We start from the raw sequence: 23919 nt of genomic DNA, 5'->3' as shown, positions 1-23919 counted from the left end.
CGCCAAAGTAAGCGCACAAACGGCTACTCGAAAAAAAAACGATACAGTAAAAACATCGCGGGACTTTCGGCGACGCCGGCGACGGGTGAAGCCGTCGGCGATAACGGCGAAAAGGCGATAAAGCGATAAGAAAGGTAATTTTCCGATTGGCTCTCCGCTAAAGTACCGGCAGCGCTCGGGCGGACAACGATCGAACACGTTCACGTTTTATTATATAAGACTAGCAGCGTAGCTGCTAGCCTTGGGAAACTCGCTGTAAGTGAATACCCTAGGACGGATGGTAGAGCTTGAAAGTGGAAAGTTTTCAAAAAAGGAAGACCTACCGCTGATTGGTAGTACTGCGAGTCTTCTATCGGGATGAATGATGATAAGGCGGTTGTTGTCGGGAATTGATAAGACGTTCGTGGCGTCGATAATAATATTATTTATTTAATTATTATTATATATGCCTCGATTCCCGGCTTGTGGAAGCCGCCTCCGGCGCCTTCGAGGGGGTCGAGTGAAAATCGTTCCAAGGGAAATTCGGTTGGAAATGGTAGTCGGGTATACATATATAGTTCATCTCGAGGCTTGCCCGGTTCTTTTTTGAATGTATAAAAAATATATAAGTACGAAAAATGGTAATCGAGTGTTTAGCTATCAGTCCTCATTCGATGCAAATCGATACCTGTGCTGGGCAATCCGCCTACGGCGGATTGTTTTACCTCCTGACGTCGAAAGTTTGATGTCGTATAGTAGGGGAAAAAGTTTAAGTCGAACGAAGTGTTATAACGTCCCATCTACGTCCTATTAGATATATTAGCACACCGCTATCGACAAATCATTGGACTCTCGACGATGGCAATAAGTACACTCGTAAAATAAAATCGTACGTAAAACTAATATAATGAGGTTTTATCAAGTTAAAAAAAAAATGGAAAAAACGACTCGCAGTGTTAATCAAAGCGCCGCCGGAAATACCGCCTGAGCGGGATTCGTTCTCGTCACACCTGCCTAATCCTATAACCTATCCTAACGCCTAAACCTATCGACTACAGTTCGAGTTGAACACCGACGTCAAATCTCGAGCACTTGAGCCGTTTCCGAGCCGCGACGAATCGGGCGCTTAGCACCGTTTTACCCACGACGTCCGTCGAGAAATCGTAATTTTTTTAATCAAATTTAGCGTATTATATATTTTATATCCAAAGAATTAATGCCCATATCGAAAAAAAAAAATTATATAAATTATACTATGTATTATATACGTATTAGCCCGTAAAATTATATCCAAGAGATCGGTCAATGCGAAAAAAAGAGCACGCCAAAGTAAGCGCACAAACGGCTACTCGAAAAAAAAAACGATACAGTAAAAACATCGCGGGACTTTCGGCGACGCCGGCGACGGGTGAAGCCGTCGGCGATAACGGCGAAAAGGCGATAAAGCGATAAGAAAGGTAATTTTCCGATTGGCTCTCCGCTAAAGTACCGGCAGCGCTCGGGCGGACAACGATCGAACACGTTCACGTTTTATTATATAAGACTAGCAGCGTAGCTGCTAGCCTTGGGAAACTCGCTGTAAGTGAATACCCTAGGACGGATGGTAGAGCTTGAAAGTGGAAAGTTTTCAAAAAAGGAAGACCTACCGCTGATTGGTAGTACTGCGAGTCTTCTATCGGGATGAATGATGATAAGGCGGTTGTTGTCGGGAATTGATAAGACGTTCGTGGCGTCGATAATAATATTATTTATTTAATTATTATTATATATGCCTCGATTCCCGGCTTGTGGAAGCCGCCTCCGGCGCCTTCGAGGGGGTCGAGTGAAAATCGTTCCAAGGGAAATTCGGTTGGAAATGGTAGTCGGGTATACATATATAGTTCATCTCGAGGCTTGCCCGGTTCTTTTTTGAATGTATAAAAAATATATAAGTACGAAAAATGGTAATCGAGTGTTTAGCTATCAGTCCTCATTCGATGCAAATCGATACCTGTGCTGGGCAATCCGCCTACGGCGGATTGTTTTACCTCCTGACGTCGAAAGTTTGATGTCGTATAGTAGGGGAAAAAGTTTAAGTCGAACGAAGTGTTATAACGTCCCATCTACGTCCTATTAGATATATTAGCACACCGCTATCGACAAATCATTGGACTCTCGACGATGGCAATAAGTACACTCGTAAAATAAAATCGTACGTAAAACTAATATAATGAGGTTTTATCAAGTTAAAAAAAAAATGGAAAAAACGACTCGCAGTGTTAATCAAAGCGCCGCCGGAAATACCGCCTGAGCGGGATTCGTTCTCGTCACACCTGCCTAATCCTATAACCTATCCTAACGCCTAAACCTATCGACTACAGTTCGAGTTGAACACCGACGTCAAATCTCGAGCACTTGAGCCGTTTCCGAGCCGCGACGAATCGGGCGCTTAGCACCGTTTTACCCACGACGTCCGTCGAGAAATCGTAATTTTTTTAATCAAATTTAGCGTATTATATATTTTATATCCAAAGAATTAATGCCCATATCGAAAAAAAAAAATTATATAAATTATACTATGTATTATATACGTATTAGCCCGTAAAATTATATCCAAGAGATCGGTCAATGCGAAAAAAAGAGCACGCCAAAGTAAGCGCACAAACGGCTACTCGAAAAAAAAACGATACAGTAAAAACATCGCGGGACTTTCGGCGACGCCGGCGACGGGTGAAGCCGTCGGCGATAACGGCGAAAAGGCGATAAAGCGATAAGAAAGGTAATTTTCCGATTGGCTCTCCGCTAAAGTACCGGCAGCGCTCGGGCGGACAACGATCGAACACGTTCACGTTTTATTATATAAGACTAGCAGCGTAGCTGCTAGCCTTGGGAAACTCGCTGTAAGTGAATACCCTAGGACGGATGGTAGAGCTTGAAAGTGGAAAGTTTTCAAAAAAGGAAGACCTACCGCTGATTGGTAGTACTGCGAGTCTTCTATCGGGATGAATGATGATAAGGCGGTTGTTGTCGGGAATTGATAAGACGTTCGTGGCGTCGATAATAATATTATTTATTTAATTATTATTATATATGCCTCGATTCCCGGCTTGTGGAAGCCGCCTCCGGCGCCTTCGAGGGGGTCGAGTGAAAATCGTTCCAAGGGAAATTCGGTTGGAAATGGTAGTCGGGTATACATATATAGTTCATCTCGAGGCTTGCCCGGTTCTTTTTTGAATGTATAAAAAATATATAAGTACGAAAAATGGTAATCGAGTGTTTAGCTATCAGTCCTCATTCGATGCAAATCGATACCTGTGCTGGGCAATCCGCCTACGGCGGATTGTTTTACCTCCTGACGTCGAAAGTTTGATGTCGTATAGTAGGGGAAAAAGTTTAAGTCGAACGAAGTGTTATAACGTCCCATCTACGTCCTATTTACTGCGTCGAATTGCAGACTACACACATAGAAATGGGACAGTTGTTTTAACTACATTCTATGTTGTCAAGCATTATAATTGAAGTAAACTGCATTTGTAGGTTAAATCAACTGCAATAGAGCGTTGATCTAAATATAATATTTCAACTATTTGAAGGTATTGAAATAACTCGTAAAAATTGTTATTTTGAGAATCCAGGTTATTTAATTTAACATGTTTTGATGATTAAAATGACTACAAGTTAATGATTTATTCTGAATTATTTTTACTCTTAAAATAAACATCGATGCACGTTGTTGTGACTAGCCTAGTTGATATGATAATTGATAGTGCACTAACATGTGCTGTGTTCTTGTTTATATTATATAAATAACATTATTAGTTTGTGTATTTCTTTTGTTAATATTTTTGATATTCGCGGTATTTTTGTTCTCGTTGTTCGTCTTTTCAGTTTTTCACTTATTGTCTCAGTACAGTGATTATTGTGTAATTGTGTATTTTATATTTAACGCCAGACACCAGTTCACCTACAACTTTAATATCATGACTTCTTCCTCTCTTGGCCAGCTTTTGGAAGTAAGTATATTAATGGTTATTAATTATTATATTTTAAATATTATTTACATTACTTTAAATCATAAAAGGACATATCCACATAGGTAGGTGTTATTTTTACTGATCTCAATCTCTCTGTACATATATAGGATACTGAAACTAATGAGGAAATATTATATGGTGATACAAAACCTAAGTTTGTTGAAGTCAATGAAAACTTCACTAGCAGTCCAAATTTGTTTGACCTAGATAGTCCAGTCCATTCCAGACCGTCAGTCCGTTAACTTTAAAATCAGCGCTATTGCAAAGGTTCCCGAATGTAATAGATTTGAACCATATTTAAGGCCATGTTCTTCATCTAATTCTTCAACAACATTGCATTCTAAATATGGAAATTTCAAACCTATGGAATGGACTGATTATGTAAGCTAATAATTTCAATTAAAGTTTTATTTTAAAAATATAATATATATGGTAGGTACCTATATATTGATGTATGATCCTTATGTATTATATTCTGTATATATAGACTGTATTAGAACTGTTAAATACAACCAATGATGGAAGATATGTCACTGATAATGCCAAGTTAAATAATGGGTTTTTATCTGATGAGGGACAAAATGTATTAACTAAGCTATTGATTAACCATCTGTTTCAAGACCAACACAAGTACCTTAGTCAAATTTATTTTTTTCTTATCCATTTACAAATTTCTAAAATATTTTTAAGTAATCATATATAATTATTTATAAATTTTAATCAATCTTATAAGTAAACATTTTGCAAATATTAAAATATGTACTTGCAAATAACAAATAATTAATTATATTTTATTCTAGGGGCACTGATTTGTTTTTTCGGAAAATAGCAAAGTTAATTGTTGAAATATTTCCAAATGAATTAGAGGTTGATTTATTTATAAGTACCTAGATATGGTTTAGAAAAGTTATGAAAAAAAAGAAACAAATTTACATTAAAGAAATTAAAGTGTTTTAAAATTAATTGATTAAACATTTTAAAATGTAATAATAACAATGTGATAAATGATGATAATCTTTAAAACAAAAATAACAAGTTTTGCAAATTCTTAATATAATTATTTTTTAATTCTTAATTATGTCTGGTATAACTTGTTATTTATATCAAAGGTGAGCAGTTAATATAACAATTTATTATTTAACTCTAAAAATTTAAAACCCATTTGATAAAAAGTATAAATTTAACTTCATTATAAAATAGTTCTTCTTCTTTTGGCCATTTTACTCTCTAAGAGTTTTAGCCGTCACTACAATATCCCGCCACTTTTCTCTGTCTTGAGCGATTACACGCCAGTCTTCTATGCCCATTTCCTTCAGGTCTTCCGCTTCTCCATCAATCCACCTCTTCCTGGGACGTCCCCCTCGGTCGTTTTCCCTTAGGTTTCCACTCGAAAGCATCGCGTACAGGGTCGTTTTCTTCCCTTCTTAGGATATGTCCTAGCCATTGGATCCTTTGACCTTTGATGAAGCTAGTAACTGGAGCCAGGTTCATAATTTCTTGTAGTTCTCTATTGAATCTTCTTCGCCAACATCCCACATTCGTGTCAAACACAGGGCCACATATTTTTCGCAAGTTCTTAACCTCCTTACCGTCGTCACCGTTGTAGTCCAGGCTTCACATCCGTAAGTCAGTGTGGGTCTTATAATAGACACATACAATCTCGTTTTAGATCTTCTCGAGAGCGTTTTTGAGTTAAGAAATTTCAGTAATGCGTAGAAGGTTTTTTCCGCTTTGTTTATACGTATATTTATTTCTTTAGACCATTCGTTCTTTATGCTCAGAGTTGCCCTTAGATATTTGAATTCTTCCACTTTTTCAAAACTTAGTCCTTCCCTTTGTTGGGGGTCTATGTCACTATCTATTAATTCCATTAGTTTTGTCTTGTTTGTGTTTATTGTTAGACCAACTTTTTCCGCGGCTTTTTCCAGTTCCCTTGATGCATTTGCTATCTCTGTAAGCGAGTTTCCTATAATATCCAGGTCATCTGCGAAACCGAGTATACGCAGTCCATTTTCGTTGTTTGTTACTAGGCTGCCTCTTAGGCACTGTAGTTCTCTTACAACTTTTTCTATCACCAAGTTGAATAGGATTGGGGACAAAGCATCCCCTTGTTTCAAGCCTGTGTCTACAGTAAAGGGGGTGGAAATTGTGTTGTCTACTCTCACTGTGTACTGTGTGTTCTCCATACAGAGTTTGACTAGTTTAATCAGTTTTCTCGGAAACCCAAATTCATGCATAATGTTATATAAACTTTGTCTATGTATGCTGTCATACGCCTTTTTAAAATCTATGAACAACTGTCATACGTTCTGTCTGTATTCATACCTTTTTTCAATGATTTGTCCTATGATTGACAGTTGATCTATTGTCGATTTCCCTTTTCTAAAGCCACATTGGTAGCTGCCTATGTTTTCGTCTACGTATGGCAACAGACGTTTCAGTAGGATTTTGGAGAATATTTTGTAAGCTGTATTCAGGAGGGATATGCCCCTGTAGTTGTCACACTCCATTTTATCCCCTTTTTTATGTAGTGGTATGATGACTGCTTCATGCCAGCTTGTTGGCATTTGTTCTTCTTTCCAAATTTTATCGCATACTCTAAATAACACTTTCTGGATTCACTTCTTAATGCAGAAGAATGTTGGAGAGGTCTAAAAAATATAAGGACAGGACCACTTATAAACTCGAAAGAAAAAAAGATTCATATGCCAAGTACTTCAAAAAAAAGGAGGACTAAATATTTAGAACCCTGTCCAGAACTTTATCGGCTCCTCATGAACAAGGCACACACACGTTAAACGAAAAAATACATTACTAAAAAATGGAAATCTGACAACTCTTTGCAGTCAAGACAAAAAAAAAAATTATAATCAACAATACATGTGTATTTGATTCATTGTTTTTTGGAATTTCCGTGGGATATATTGAGTTTCCTTCATATCGCTTATACATTAATTCGTCTGAGAATAAATAACTGATGTTTATAAAAGAAATTGTTTTGCATGGTCCTTCTTCAAAAATCTATAACAGTCGATTGCAACTTCTACGAACTATTTTTGAACCACAAAACTGTATTAATAATGTGTATTTACTTAATGCTGAGTGCAATATAAGTCATATTATTAACGGTTTATTGAAGGAAGAACCTAGCTGTGTGCAAAATATTAACTGTAGTAACAACAAATGCCGTAATTTCCAAAAAGTTACGTCTTCTCCAACAATTATACTGAGTCCACGATTAAAGATATACTGGTTGCGCAACGAGCTGTGATAAGAACATTAAATGTGGTTCCCGAAGTGTCCTCGATAAACTGTTATAAGAATATACAACTAGCGCTCATATACGTTTGTGGCGATACGGCCGGTATCACCACTCGCTTTCGTGAGAGCAGTTTTGCCAACCATAGTCTGTCACTATATTATATTTTGTATGTGTATATTTATTTTATGTTATGTTGTCATCGCCCGAACTGTCGCGACTGTGCTCCCCTCCGCGCACGACTACTTCTCATCGCCGGCACGTCGCCCGTGAGGCGATTTCGTACGAGCCTCTTCGCTCGCGCCGTTCCTACGAACAAGTCGTTCCGTTTTCCTCGCTCGTTCGCGAACTTTTGTACGCTACGCGCCCCTACCGCGTGACTTTTGTTGTTCATCCGAACTACGTCCCCGACGCACCGTTACGACTCAACACGGACGCATCGAATATCGCCGTGGGCGCCGTACTCGAACAAAAGGTCAATGACACCTGGCAGCCGCTCGGCTTTTTCTCCAAAAAATTGTCCCACGCAGAACAAAAATACAGCACGTACGACAGAGAACTATTAGCCGCTTACGCGGGTACGCAACATTTTATACACTTCATCGAAGGACGTCTCACGACATTACGCACCGACCACAAGCCGCTCATCTACATGTTCACGTTGAAGACCGAGAAAATCATCGACAGACAGGTACGTCAAATTTCTTTTCTCTCGCAATTCTTTAACGACATCGAACACGTGCAAGGCAAGGACAACGTCGTCCCCGACGCACTCTCGAGGCTCGAGATCGCCGAGAACTCATCGCTACCCTCGCTCGGGCAGTGGGCAATCGACCAGTCTAACGACCCGCAGCTACAAGACATTATCGCGGGCAAACAACCGAGTTCGCTATCTCTTCAACCGTGCACCTCGCCGGAAGGCGTCCTGTACTCCGATTTCTCGACAGGCAACGCGCGCATGTTCGTGCCACTGATACATCGCCGCCGGGTTTTCAACGCGCTTCACGGGCAAGCTCACGGCGGACGTCGCCCCACACTTCGCCTTATCAAAGCGCGGTACGTCTGGCCAGACATGGACCGGGAAATTTCGAAATGGGTCCGATGCTGCGAAGCGTGCCAACGAGCCAAGGTGCAAAGGCACACATCGTCATCAATCACGCCTTTCGCTCCGCCCGAGCGACGTTTCGGTCACATACACCTCGACTTGGTCGGACCCCTACCGTCTTCCAACGGACACAAATATCTCCTCACCGTCATCGACCGTTTCACGCGTTGGCTCGAGGCGTGGCCGATCGACAACATGTCCGCACACGCGGTCGCTCGACTGCTAGTCAATAACTGGATTTCACGTTTCGGCGTTCCTGACGTTATATCGACCGACCAAGGCCGACAGTTCGAGTCCGAGCTTTTTCGATCGCTCATGTCCACGTTCGGCATTCAGCACATCAGAACGTCGCCCTACCACCCTCAGGCGAATGGCATGGTCGAACGTTTTCATCGAACGCTCAAGTCCGCGCTAATCGCGCACGAATCACCACACTGGACGACCAAGCTGCCCGTCGTGCTCCTCGCGCTACGCAACACCATCAAAGCCGGCATCGAACAAACACCGGCCGAGCTTGTTTACGGCACAACAATCAGACTACCAGGCGAGTATTTCCACCCCGCACCGGCAGAGCCGTAACCTCCGGAACTCGTTGCAGCGTTGCGTAAGTCCATGAACCAGCTGCGGTACAGCCCAGGTACGAATCATCATACTCAGCGGACCGCTTTCGTACTCATCGAATTAGACCGCGTCAGTAACGTTTTCGTACGAATCGACGCCGTCAAGACCCCCCTACAGCCGAGATACGAGGGACCTTTCGCCGTGCTCGAACGACGTGAGAAAGTGTTCAAAGTCCAGCGTCACACCTCAATGTCATGGATCTCAATCGACCGTCTCAAGCCAGCCTTCATCGCACGCGAAGATCCCGTCGCCGACCACACATACGCAGTTTCCGCCACGGATGTAAATCGCACGTAACCTCGCGATCTTTTTTCAGGGGGGGAGTAATGTGGCGATACGGCCGGTATCACCACTCGCTTTCGCGAGAGCAGTTTTGCCAACCCTAGTCTGTCACTATATTATATTTTGTATGTGTATATTTATTTTATGTTATGTTGTCATCGCCCGAACTGTCGCGACTGTGCCCCCCTCCGCGCACGACTACTTCTCATCGCCGGCACGTCGCCCGTGAGGCGATTTCGTACGAGCCTCTTCGCTCGCGCCGTTCCTACGAACAAGTCGTTCCGTTTTCCTCGCTCGTTCGCGAACTTTTGTACGCTACGCGCCCCTACCGCGTGACTTTTGTTGTTCATTCGAACTACGTCCGCCGACGACATTTTTTTGTGTTTTAACCATATTTTATTTGTCAATAAAACTGTGATTTCTTTCGGCGTTTTGCGCCCGAGTAAAAATAAACAACTGTGTTAATTTTTTCTCTTTTACCTAACCCTTGAACGGGCGGTAATAACTTCGCGTCTCGACGTATCCGCATATACGTCGAAATTAGCAACTGTCGGTAATAACGGAGGAAACTTACCCGTACCTCGTCCGTTATCACCACACGTTTTAAGATATCATTTTCGTGATTATCACAATATTTTTACCGCCTAAAATATAATTTTTTTTTTTGAAGTTATTGAAGAAAATATTTTGTATTTTGCTATTTTATTTCACTTGCGTGTACACTGTAAATGTACTTATTTTTCTGTCAGTTAATTTAAAATATTAATAAAATGAAGTGTTGTGTGTTGATTTGTGCGAATCAGCACAAATCGTCTTTTGGTGTTCCAAAAGATAATATACTGCTCAAAGAATGGGAAAAAAGTCTTGGAATGAATTTAGAAAGCCTGTTTAGAGTTTGTGCGTCACATTTTAAAAAATATGACATTATTAATCAATGGGTGTCGGGACAAGGACTTTCAAAGTACTCTGTGAGTACCTATATAAAATATAATTAAACAACTAAGTTTAATTCAATACAACACAATTTAACTAATGTATTATTATTTATGTACAATGTAAAACTGTAGATTTCTTAGGTATAAATAATTATTATTTTAATATATACCTATGATTTATATGATATATTGTAATATATATTTTAGATATGCTTAAAAAAACATAGACTTAAAAAAGGAGCTGTACCATTTATACTAAGTATTAGCATACCAACAATAGAGCATGATCATAATTATAGTTTAATTTCTTTAAGTGATGACAGTTTAAATAATTTATCTGAAGAAATTATTTATCCTGTGCAGAAAAATTAAAAGTAAATATGTATACTTTTTTTATAATACAATAACACAGTTGAAACATACATTTTATTACAGCTTGAATTGAATGTAGATACAACTTTATTTAATATTGTTTTTAATCAATTAATAAATATAAATGTTCCAAAGAAGTGGCTTAAGAGGACGCTACACCGAAAGTGAAACGTATACAACGCTCGATAGATGGCGTTCTGCGCCGTATCGCCGCCGTCTCGGCAGGCCGTAGCCACGCCCATTGTCTACGTGACTGGGTCCGCGCGTCGTAGTCGCGGGAGAGGTATATTATTATCTCACAGACAGTCGTATAGAACGTTTAGCGTCAACGCAGTCACTCGTTGCGTAAATATTGTCACCCATGTACTTCTTATGAATTCTGTACTTTCCATACTGCTTTACTAGCATGCGGCGCGCTTGTTCCTAGCCCAAGTCACAAACCATTTCTTGAATAAAGCTCCTGTTTACTTAAATAATATTTGCATTACATACAGCATATAATCTTTTATTCAACATAGCTCGAATTATATTTATAACCTAATTACTTTTTAAAATATAATTAAAAATTATTTTATAGTTGAAAATTCATAAAATTTTAAGTATTTATAGCTAAGATTTGAAAATTTGGTACCAGATTGTCCATAATTTTTTCTTCGAATATCTGTAAAAAAAACTCTGCCGGACTAACACCAAAAATTTTTATGAACAATTTATTATTTATTACGAAATCACGTAAAACAACGATTTAGCCTCAAACGATTTTTGATATTTATTTTTATTCAAAAAGTGTAAGACATAGAAATTTGAAACTTCTACCAGTTGTTTAAAGTGACATTTTCTTTACATGATTTTTTTTCGAAATATTTCGTTAATTTTTCTGCTATTTAGAGGCATTTGAAATATTCGATTTTTTTTGTTTTTTTTTATAAATGTCGATTTAAATTTTTTGGCTGAAAATTCTATTTAATATAAAATAAAATAAAATAAAAACTACAATATTACCTATTGCCTAATTTTTTATTTAAATAAAAAAATCAAATTTAGGTATAATTAATTAAAATTATATTAATAATATAATATATATAACTATATTATAATCAGATAATCTATATATAATTGTTTTTTTCTATAGTTCTATATTTTAATTACATTTTTTTTTTTTGCTCAGCATTAGCTTGTATTATTCTGTGTGGTTCTCTGATATCTGACTTTAACATCCTTTTTGGATAAAGTGGATCCACAATTTCGGGCAGCATACATTCCATATAAAACCTAAAAAAAAAAAAATGACATCTATTAAAATTGATTAATGTATTAAATATGTTAGACAGTTAATGTCTATTAGAAGTATAAGAAAATCAATTATATTTTAAACTTATCAGCCATATTATAGATAAAAATTATATTTTTTTTAATTACAATTTCAATTGTTCTTCCATTTTAGTTTTCCAAAATGACAAATCAAATTTAATTTTTAAAATTTGAGTCCAAGAATTAGTATGAATAACGAAATAACATAGATCCCTCTTTGTAATTTTAAGTTGACCTTGAACTTGATAGAAGTATAAACTTTGAACTTTTAATTTTATTTCATCATTGTCCAAGTACAAAAATAGTATCTAGAATCATATATAGGAATATTTAATTTTTAAAATAATTTTTAAATTTATTTTATAACCTTCTTATCTGATATCGCGTCTCGTATATTAAAATAATCTTTTACAGAGTATGGGCATTTAATTTCTATAATTGCTGAATCACCTATTAAACCATCTGAAAAATGAACAAATATTATATATTAAGTAATACCTATCTATATGCAAAACTAATTATGTATAAATCACTGCATAGTAATTATATTATAATTTCATATTTACCTGGTGTAGCTGCAAGATAAGGAATATCTTCATCTACAAATAAACCACAGTTTTGTACTTTGTGGTTGGTTAAGTTTTCAAAACTAATTTTGGCTAACGGTTCCATTAGTTTGCCATGTTCCATAGCCTTACACGTAGTATTTTGATATAGAATGTCATAGACAGTAGCCTTGCATGATGTATTTTTCCTCATTCTACATATTCTACCGAAATTTGACGCTGTTAAGCGATTTCGACGTTCAACATGCCATAAAGTTGAATTAGACTGATCTTGGGTATTAAATTCTATTTTTTTTCGAGCTTCAACCGACATTAATAATGAACTTATAAAATCAGATTTTTTTTTTTCTAGTTCTTCATTAATCATGACATTTTCCAAGGGCTCTGCTAAACCATAGTTTACGTCAGGACCTGTAGATATTTTTGCTCGTATTTTTGTTTTGTTTACCTTACTGGTGGAAAATTGTAATTTTCTTTTACGGTTGTTAAGTAGCCTTCTCTGTTTAAAACCTAAATATTTTTTACCTACACATCCTAAACAGACCAAAACCATATTTAATTTTGTATAAAATACAAATTAAACTATATTATTATTTTTTATGTACCTGGACTTTTATTTGTAATTTTTTTATGAACATTTCTTATATACTTCCCAGAAGTATTAAAAGATACAACGGCAGCCTCAACGCGATTGTTATAGGAATTTTTCTGGGAAAAATTGATTCGCTTTCCAGCTAAATGTTTATTTATTACGCTGTTGAATTGCTCACAGATATTGTTATCAACATCTAACAATAAACTTGGTGCATTATCAATGATTCTAGAATATATTTGATTAATTTCGCAAAGCAACCCACACTTTTCAGCTTCTGGTACAAGGTTAATTTGTCCTATTTTTGAACCCTTGCAAAAATAACTAGCACATTTTGTATGTTGACCAAGTATGTGATAAGGCCCATTTGAAAAATCTTCACGTAAGCCTAAATTAGATTAATTATAAGTATAACATCCGAAATAATTACTAAATTAAAATATAATAATGAAATATTAATCGATTAACCTTTAACTTGTTCGTTATTTCAATCCCTTAAAGATTTTCTATATTGTACTGCCATAGTTATAGCTGATCTAAATTTGTTTAATTTTACTTGATTATTCAAAAATGTTCTGATATGGATTGGGTACTTTGTATTTTTTACTAGACCAGATAATTTCTGTCCTAAATTTCTCAAAAGATGGTTTCTACATTCTATTTTTTCTACCAAAAATTTAGGACCGTAAGGCATTATTTGTTTCAAACGAGTAGAAACTGAACTGTCACCATCACCTATAATATTATGTTTAAAAAATCGGGTAAGTGAGTATCGCTCTGCTGTACATTAGGGGTGGGGTGGACCTCGGACTAAGGTAGGTTAAATTTGAATGCAATGATAGGTATCATTGTATACGAAAAACGATTCTGAACAGAGATGATTTAGGATATATTATATTTAAATATTGTCATATATTCTATTTTGAAATAAATAGTATAGTTACTATATGTTACTCTAGTTACTTTATAGTATCTGTTTATATAATAAAAGAGTATTTAGCCAACATACGCAATATGAGCGTATGAAATTTAATTTAAATTTTGATATATTTCATAAACACTTGAACTTTAAATGCTTAGAAATAAAAATTGTGACTAACGATTTTTGATTTTTTTTTTTACTACGATAAGCACAACTTATAATTAACCTTGTATTAAATTTTAAAAATTTTTTAGATAGCCAAACTTTTTTTATCGGCATTTGAAGAAAAAAAACTTAGAAAAGTTGAAAATTTCAATTGTCTATAAGTAGCTTAAAAAAATATTTTGAAACTTTAACCGTAAATAGATAATCATAATATAAACATTTGGTGAAAATTTTAAGTATTTACAATGATTCGTTTTTGAGTTACAGCAAAATCAAAAAATCGATTTTGTCGAAAAGTGGTTTTTCGTAAAATTGCCGTTTTTTCTGTCGCTTTTTTTTTGTTTTTCAATTCTCGATTTTTTTGAAAACTGTAGGAAAATGTTTACTTTTGACCCCCCCCCCCCCCCCCCAAAGAACCAACTAGATGAATTTTCTTTTTCAAAGAGGGACTGAAGTCAAAAAAAGGAAGAACTGACCTGGCGTTTTCAGAAACCAAAAAGCTTTTTCGTGAAAGGAAACAAAACGCAGGAACCCTAGTAAACAAAAACGGCGAATTATTACTAGAAGCTGATCAAAAGGCTAAAAGATGGAAAGAATATCTGGAAGAATTATATGAAGATAATTCAACTATGATATTTGAGGAAGAAGATAATGTAGATGAGGATGATAAAGGTGATTATATCTTGCAGGCAGAATTTGATCATGCGATGGACTCCCTTAAAAACAATAAAGCGTATGGTGTAGATGAAATCCCAGCAGAGTTACTTAAATACACAGACGTAGTTGTTAAAAAAGAACTGTACAAAATATGCAATGAAATATATTTAAAGGGAAGAACCATTAGTGATTTCGAGAAGGGTATTGTGGTACTGATTCCAAAAAAGAAAGGAACACAAAAATGTGAAGAGTACAGAACATTAAACCTCATCACACATGCCGCCAAAATTATCACCAGAATAATCAAAAACAGGATAGATAAAAAGATAGAAGAAAATCTGAGTAAAGATCAATTTGGATTCAGAAAAAACATAGGAACAAGGGAGGCAATTTTAACACTGAGAGTACTAATTGAAAAACAAATTAGAAGAAACAAAGATACATTCATAGCCTTTGTCGATTTAGAGAAGGCGTTTGATAATGTAAAGTGGAGTATATTATTCGATATTCTGAATTCAATTGGAATTAAGTATTACGACAGAAGATGCATATATAATTTATACAAAAACCAAACTTTATTAATACGTATAGATGGAAAAGAAGAAATAGCAAAAATTAAAAAGGGTGTACGACAGGGCTGTAACCTATCACCCATGCTGTTTAATCTATATATTGAAGAAGTAATGAAAGAACTAAGAATAGAAGTAAAGCAAGGAGTTAGAATAGGTGGAGAAACAATTATCGCTCTGAGATTTGCTGATGACATCGCTTTCTGCGCAGAAACAGAAAATGACCTGCAAAATATTTTAACTAAGGTCAATAAAATATTATGGGACAAATATGGAATGCGATTAAATAAAAAAAAGACAAAGGTTATCTTCTTCAGACCGAAGGGAATATTTAAAAATCATGGCAGATAACTAATGTGTACAAAATAGGACATGCAATAAAATCGACGAACCGCCTGAAAATTTTTCAACAATTCAGTGTGACCAATCTTATTACATTTTATTGTACACATATATTGGATAAGAAAAATACTATTTGTATGCGATTTGATTACAATTATCAATGGTTTTTTGAACTTAAAACATTGTCCTCAAAAAAGGACATTAGGTTTACATACGGTTAAATAATAATTCAAAATAAATTATTATATTTTTTAATTAAGTTAATTAAAATAAATTTTAACTTTAAAATAATAAGCAATAAATACTAATTGACAAGTAACAGTTTGACTCTAAAAATACTTAAATTTAAAAAATAATAAAATAATTCATATAATTTACTAGAAATACTCTTCTTGTATGAACATAAAAAAAAAGTAAAATATTAAAACTTTTTTACTACTAACTGTAGATAGTTGACAAAAAAATACAATAAGTTTTTGATTATAAAAAAATTAAACATATTAACAAGTATTAGTTATAAATTCAATATTTATGGAAATTATAAAAACAGTTGTTATTTTTATTAAGGCACAAGAATAAATTACATTTGTCACATTTAATACGACTTTTAAATTTGCATCCTTCTCTACGACATCTATTAGGGTAGGGAAATTAAGTTCCTCTGCTACTGGTAAATGTTGTCCACTTTTACGAAATTCTTTTGGTGGTAAATTATTATACCAGCCTCTATTTTCTTCTTGTGAATTATCTTCTTCACAATCGCTAACGTAGGTGTCTTCTCCACCATCCATAATGAGAGTACGAGCTACTTCAATGCGAAAATCTAACAATGGCATAATTTTTTTCTATAATATCCATGCATTTACAATACTCAAGTCTACAAAGTGGAAAATTGTACGAATTGTCCATTTATTTGTTCGAGATTTCATTCGATAAAGAGCTATCATGCGATCACACAAGTCGACACCTCCCATAAATGTATTATAATTTTTAACACAATTAGGTCTTTCAACATCAATTTTTTTTAAATTCTTTTTTTGACCATCGGCGGCAAGTATCTTTTGGTTCTTTTCCACTTTCCGAAGATAATAAATGGATGGCTTATTATCAAACCATTTTACCAAAACCATTTTTTTATCTTCTCTTACATATTGTTTTGAAGTACCTCTATTTGATTTCATCATTGCTTTATCTGACATTAATGTTATATTTTTTGGCAAATGATTTTTCATTACTGTACCCGTAGAAAAATTTTTGTTTTTAGTAGTATCTGTACTAATTTTTCAAGTGGTGAAATATCGATCAAAATATAAACACGTTTTGGGTGGGACTGTTTCGCTTAAATGCCACACAACTGATTCAGCTAAAGTTAATGAAAATTCACAATCGGCATGATCAATTGTAGTTTTTTTACCTTGATAAATAAAAAAATCTAAAACTAAGCCATTTCTATCAGCTAATACGAAATTTTTAAGTCCTTCGGGGTTAGGTTTACCTTTGACGTATTGTTTTAATCGAGTGTTGCCAGTAAACGGAATAATTTGTTCGTCAATACTGAGATGTGTATCCCTTATTAATTGAAGACAACCATTTCTTACACTATCTAAAATTGGTCGTATTTTCCAGAGAAAAATCATTTTTTTTTATTTCATCCGATATGGAAAAATCATTGACAATTTTCAAATTAGAGCGGATTAAAAAATATCGATCTCGTGCCATATTATTTGAAACTAAAGGAACTCTAGTTCCTTTTGTCCAATACATTCGAATTTGTGGATAACCCATACTCGACATAAAAATCGAAATTCCAAAAAAATTTTTTAATTTCAATTGGTGTAGTTTTTAAAGATTTTCCACATTGTTCAACGTATCGAGAATTAGTGTGGAACGAAAAGTTTTCCATAATTTGATCGGGAATAAAATGCTTAAAATAATCCAAAGGAGTCCATTCAGTTCTTTGGTATTGATTAAAATCATTAGTTGATTTCTAATAAACTTACTTTTATTAGAAAATTTTAAATTTGATCCCCATGCAAAGTCACTAGTAAATTTATTTTGTATAGATGAATTTATAATATGTGGTACCTGATTATTTTCTTCGTCAATCGAGTTTTCATTCACTAAAATACTTAAGTCTTGGACATTTGAATTATCTGCTATTTCCAGCTCTCTTTGAAGTACGTCGAGTTCATCCCAATTAATAGCATCGACTTCAAATTCGTTTACATTAAAAGAAATTTCATCGTCACTGCATTCATTAAAATCGGATGTATTGCCATCATGTATTAAAGACATAATTTCATATGGTGTAAGTTTCGACATTTTTAGTTTTAGTTATTATTTTAAAATAAAAAATATAATTACGATTAGAAATAACAAAAAAATACGACACGCGTGGACCGAGTTGAGCGTCAATATGTAATTGTAATCGTGATGGTTATTTACCGAATGTCCTACTTTGAGTACATTATTCTAGTGTACATTTAATAAATATAAAAAAATATTATCTTATCGATAACGATTTGTAATATTTGTTTGAGATCTCTAGTTTAATTTGGAATAACATTGGTTTTATTTACATTGTAATATTTTATGTTAATAGTATTCTAATTTTAGAAAAAATGTTCGAAGTTGATTTTGGTATTTAATTGGGTTCATGATTATTATAAAAAAATAAATATACACTAGATAGTTGCATAAACATGATAAAAATAAGATTTAGCTGTTACAGCAAATGATATATTATCTTCTTAAAATAATATAATGGTAATTCACTTGTAAAATCAATTGTGTACAAATTAGGACATCAGTTATCTAGTATGGTTTTCTAAAAGTTGGTATCAGGCATTTGGTACTACATAACATTGTCTTGTTTTGAGTACACTAGGTCTGAAGAGGTTATGGCGTGCAGCAAGACAAACCCTGCTCAACTTAATATATACATAGATAACGCACGCATAGAACAAGTACAACACTTTAATTATCTAGGAAGTAAAATAACAGAAGATGGCCGTAGTAAAGATGAAATTCTAAGTAGAATAGCGCAAGCGAAGAGGGCCTTTCCAGAATAAAAAACACCTACTAACCACCAATAGTATGGACTTAGAGGTAAGGAAAAGGTTCTTAAAAATATATATATGGAGTATTGCCTTATATGGCTGTGAAACCTGGACAATCAGTGCAATAGAGAAAAGAAAACTAGAGGCCTTCGAAATGTGGTGTTATCGTAAAATGTTAAGAATTAAATGGATTGATAGAATAACGAATGAAGCAGTACTAATTAGAATAAAAGAAAAGAAAATACTATGGCATACCGTAAAAGTTAGAAGAGCTAAAATGATAGGACATCTACTACGCCATGAGAGTCTAACAAAAACCGTCATAGAAGGCGACGTTGAAGGCCATATAGGAAGAGGAAGACCAAGGATGGAGTATATGAAGCAATTAATGAGTGACATGGGGAAGAATAGTTATAAAAAACTAAAGGAATTGAGTAATGATAGGGAAGCATGGAGAACTGCAGCAAACCAATCTAAGGATTGAAGACTGGAAGAAGAAGATTGTAGTTGTTTTTGTTTTCAATCCTCCACATGGTTCGCCATCATTAATTTAACCACATGTCATTTTTTCAATATTAACTCTAGACCTTAAATAACTTTGCAATCCATGTAGGCCATCATTGTTTGTAGTATATGTTATTATATTTATTGGTATTGGCCCTTCATTTGTCCTTCCACAACTTTTTATATTACATTATATGTAATCATAAGCTGAAGGTACCTCCGCCAGTGCACAATTAAATATATTACTGGCTACAGTCTCACATTTGGCCAAAGTTGTATTGTATCCTAATATTTCCAACTCTGGGTTTAATTTTTTTATCTAGAATAAAATACAGGTATGTACATTTATATTTTATATTGATCTTATTTTATTAATATGTTAAGAGGACATCACATGCGGGATGTATTCATTCCGTCTTACAAAGGTACAACATAGCAAATTGTACGTTCACAACTATCCATTTTACTATAATAATTTTAAAATTAGAGTTAATTGACCTATTAGAAAATTTAAAGATAGGATTATTATCTAGGGAATCTGGGAGATTTTAATTACAAAAATAGTTAAAATAATTTGAAAATGTAGAAAAAATGTAGTTTTAAATAAATTTATTTATTAAAATATCAATGAAAACTTCTCAAGTGTCCTTGATAATTATCATACATTTAAATGGTTATATGTTAATTCATTCTAATTTTATATATACAGTAAAATGGATAAAGACAATACATTCAGATGTAGCATCCTTTTAATATATGTTTAATATGTTTTTATAAAATTAACTTTGTTAGATAATATTTTATTACCATGATCTCAGCTCTTTTTGAGTATGTTCTGGATGTTAAACCATTAGTAAGAAGTTCTGCAGTGAATTTTAAAAATGCATTATTGCATTCGTCGACCTTTACTTTGTACTCATCACTATCATTAATGGATACCATTAAAATTGCAGAAACAGTAACGAATGCACAAGTATTACTCATAATAACTTTACCGAGATTTTTAATGGTACAAATTTTTAACTCTTGTGCACGCGAGCCATTCTTTAATATTGGTAGTGATTGTATATGCTTTGAACTTTTTAACTGAAGATGCCGCAGGTTAGGGTTGGGACAAAGGTAGGACTTTGAATTCCGTTGCTTTTTCGAAGTACGATTCCATGTTTCAACAGATTTATTTTCTTCCAATTCTTCCAAAACATCCAAAACATCTTCAGAGCAAGCTAAACAAAGTCTAAGGTCTTTGTTCCCTTTTCTTTGAGTAGAGCAAGATGGAATATCATGAACTAAAACCGAACATATCATACACTTATGACCTTCATTTGCCGAAGGAAGATTTCCTGATTTACATAACGGACAACGTAAAGTAGATACATTTTCCGGGAACTCATTGGAATTAGATCGTAGTATTTTTGGCGAGATTTCATTATTACCATCTGCGATATGTTTGGCTGGTGATGTTGCAAAATTATGATTTGTGTCTTCTATATTTTTGGTTGATCCTTGTTATTTTCATAGTTTGGTTTATTAATTATTTCTACAGTACCCTCGTCTATTGTTCGGTATAAATATTCAGGTGAACTTGATTGAGAAAATGATGTGTTGGTTAAATGTAAAGGAGAAATTTGTTCAATGATTTCATTATTAGATAAATTGTTGTTCTTTTCTGGTATAGTTAACAGTGTAGAGCTATTTTATATTGTATATATGTATACATTATAGATATAATAAATGTCTCTATTTCCATAGGTACATAATGACATTTAAAAATGTACGAATGTAAACAAATAATAATTTAAACATTAAATAACATTTGGAGTGAACAATGTTTATTATGTATTTCTTACCCATTTTCATAAGGCGCGTAGATTCTTTTTCTCTATATGTTTCACAGGCCATACCTTCATTGACCAAGGCAATTGCAGATTTAAAAATAACTGGACCTAGCATTCGACGTTTTCTTTTAATTTTGTGTTCCTCATTAAAATTACCAGAATAAATACAATGCATGATTATAGGTCCGTATGAAAATATACTAAATATACTAAATATAGGCCTTATTTCAATCCTAAAAGCCATAAAAATTGAATAAAAGTTTTAAACTACAAAATAATTTTCAAACTAACGATATTATGTAGAATTTTAAAAATTTAAACTTTGATTTTATATATATAAAAAAAAGTCATGTATATTATATATTATATATTTTATTATTCCCTATAATAGCTCAAAAAAATTAAAATTGTTTGAACATTTTGTGATGTAGAATATTCCAATTTAAACATTCTGCCAAAATGTCATGTATTTACGGTTATTTTCTCAGTTATTCGCGTCAAATATTATAACACATAGATAAATTTTGCTTTATCATATTCAAATTACAAAAAGAATAATGAAACCATATTTGTTAAAAATTTTTTCAGCTACATATTTGTATAGAAATATTTTTGAGATAAAATTAGGATTTTCAAAGATAATTTAAAAAAACTGAAAAATCGCAAATAAAATCCAAGATAGCGGACACTCCGAGCCTCGGAGGGATGGCGACTTTTTTTAGGTTAATCAGGAGCCTATAACCAAACTTTTTGCAAAGTTTCAAAACTTTCCTATTTAATTCGTCAAAAAATCGTTAAATGACTGGACTAATTCTATTTGTTTATTGTACATATGATACAAACTGTACATTTTTTATTTTAATAAAGAAAGAGGATAACAACAAGACACAAAAAATAAAAAGTACACACATAATCATTGAACATTATTGAAAACATGACGTTTAGTATAATATTATAGATGTTTAATAGCAAATATTTATATAATACTACCCAACGCATTGACAAAGATTTTTTTTATTTTTATAAATATATTTGTAAATTAATGTAGATGTCAACACAGTTAAACTAACATCTATTTTTTTACATAAATATATTAATAGATATTAATGTTATTCAATTTTGATTCGATACTGACTTACCATAGAGCGGTGTAAATAGGTTTGTGTAATAAATAAGTAATACCATAAAATTAATCTACATATTTTAAAGTATGTTATACCTATGCATAGTAGTGTATAGTGAAATTTAAATAATATAATGTCAAGTCCCTATGAATATTGTGAATTAGGTAGGTACAATAAAATAAAAAATTGATATTTTCCGAAACTGGATTTGCGTAAAAATTCCCGTTTTACCGAATTTTTATTTTTGTTCTATTCAATTAATCTATGTTCAGTTTTTATAAAGGTATATATGAATACAAATTAATTTATAGAATATATAATATTAAAAAGTTAATCATTATATATGTTAAGGTGTATGACCGCATGACAGTGAATGTTGACAGTCACCGGTGTATGTTGACATTTACCGATAATTTTGGTGAATGTCATCAATTATTTCAAATATCTCACAATCCGGACATTTACCAGTATTTGTTGACATGCGCAATAGTTATTTAGTGAATGTTGACGTGTTGACAACATATACATATAATCAAATAGATAGCTAATAAATTTATAAATATATATAATTTAACAAATTAATTTTTTAATTTATAGTTTAGTAGTATATATTATTTTTAAGTTTTATTTATTACAACATGGTAAGCTATCGTGGCATTTACTGTTGCAAAGTACTCCCCCATTCTTACATTTAAATTTTTTTATATTACATTTTTTTTTACAATTGCATCGTGCATAACCTTGGCCACCACTTTTGGAAGCAGCTGTCGATACCTGTCTCAAAGACATTGTCTTATTGGATAAAACGTCGTTTAACGATATCAATTTTTCTTTGCACACTACAAATTGATTTCTAGTGTACAGCTGACTGTTAATTCCATATTTTGTTCCTAATTTGTAGAAGTCATTATCGACGTCCATTACAACAGCCAAAATATTTTGGTTATCCATACGTCCTCGATCGATATCTGGAACACGCACTCGAACAGTATCACCTACTTGAGCAGACGGAAATTTTTGGTTTGACGATCGCAGCATTACACTTGCTTGTGTTTGAAGTCCATTTAGTGCCAATGCTCTATTCTTAATTGTATTCTCCTTCCTTTCATTTATGTCTTTTAAATACAAAATATTTGTTTAAATTATTTTTGTAATAGCTATTATTATTTTGAATTACATACTTAATAATTCATTTTGGTTTTTGTCATCACTTTTATCGTTTAGCATTTATAACTTCACTTATATATTTATTATATTTATCAGTGCTTAAATAAAAACAATTATCTTCCCTTTTTTTTAAAAAAAATTCACTAAACTTTTCGTAAAAAATGTCTTTTATATTTTGATCCATTATTAATTTTAATTTTAATATAATACAATTAATAATAAAATATTACACTTACACAGTTGTAGACTTAGAATACGCGTCGATACTGACGAGAGTATATTTATATTATATTATCTAGCAAACGATTGACAATCGGATTGTCTCATGCGATAATAATACTAATGCCCAAACGTATCCAATGCATATTGTGATTGGCCGATAATGTTTTAATTTTACAAAATAATACAAAAATACCTTTTACATACATCGTGTTTCAAGTGTGGTCAACATTTACCAAACACTGGTTGTAAATGTCAACAATCACCGGTGTATGAACGCGTTAAGACAATTTTGTCAACATTCATTAGGATTTTTGGTAA

The 23919-nt window shown here is 33.5% G+C and overlaps 2 protein-coding genes across 2 annotated transcripts; both read right to left on the bottom strand.

Moving 5' to 3' along the window:
• Positions 1–11711: 11711 nt before the first annotated feature.
• On the bottom strand, positions 11712–13729 carry LOC132926134 (uncharacterized). The gene is made up of 6 exons (XM_060990472.1): positions 13690–13729; positions 13049–13423; positions 12444–12977; positions 12245–12339; positions 11986–12185; positions 11712–11838 (listed from the first exon to the last, which is right to left on the bottom strand). The coding sequence occupies exons 1-6, from the start codon at positions 13727–13729 to the stop codon at positions 11712–11714; spliced, it is 1371 nt and encodes a 456-aa protein (XP_060846455.1).
• Positions 13730–22836: 9107 nt separating this feature from the next.
• LOC132926132 (uncharacterized) lies at positions 22837–23439 on the bottom strand. Its single transcript, XM_060990471.1, has 2 exons — positions 23394–23439; positions 22837–23327 (listed from the first exon to the last, which is right to left on the bottom strand). The coding sequence occupies exons 1-2, from the start codon at positions 23437–23439 to the stop codon at positions 22837–22839; spliced, it is 537 nt and encodes a 178-aa protein (XP_060846454.1).
• Between the last annotated feature and the right edge of the window lie 480 nt (positions 23440–23919).

Source organism: Rhopalosiphum padi, chromosome 3, assembly GCF_020882245.1.
Source record: "Rhopalosiphum padi isolate XX-2018 chromosome 3, ASM2088224v1, whole genome shotgun sequence".
In the NCBI taxonomy this organism is placed as follows: domain Eukaryota; kingdom Metazoa; phylum Arthropoda; class Insecta; order Hemiptera; family Aphididae; genus Rhopalosiphum; species Rhopalosiphum padi.
Note: the sequence above shows the minus strand (reverse complement) of the source record. Positions and strands in the feature narration are given on the sequence as shown.

Coding starts and splice junctions, on each gene's coding strand:
- LOC132926134 (XM_060990472.1), bottom strand. CDS start 13,729: ATGCCTTACGGTCCTAAATTTTTGGTAGAAAAAATAGAAT. Junction 12,186..12,244: donor ACGCGATATCAGATAAGAAG/GTTATAAAATAA, acceptor ATATGATTCTAG/ATACTATTTTTGTACTTGGA. Junction 11,839..11,985: donor ATGGAAGAACAATTGAAATT/GTAATTAAAAAA, acceptor TTTTTTTTTTAG/GTTTTATATGGAATGTATGC.
- LOC132926132 (XM_060990471.1), bottom strand. CDS start 23,439: ATGCTAAACGATAAAAGTGATGACAAAAACCAAAATGAATTATTAA. Junction 23,328..23,393: donor AAACCAAAATGAATTATTAA/GTATGTAATTCA, acceptor TGTATTTAAAAG/ACATAAATGAAAGGAAGGAG.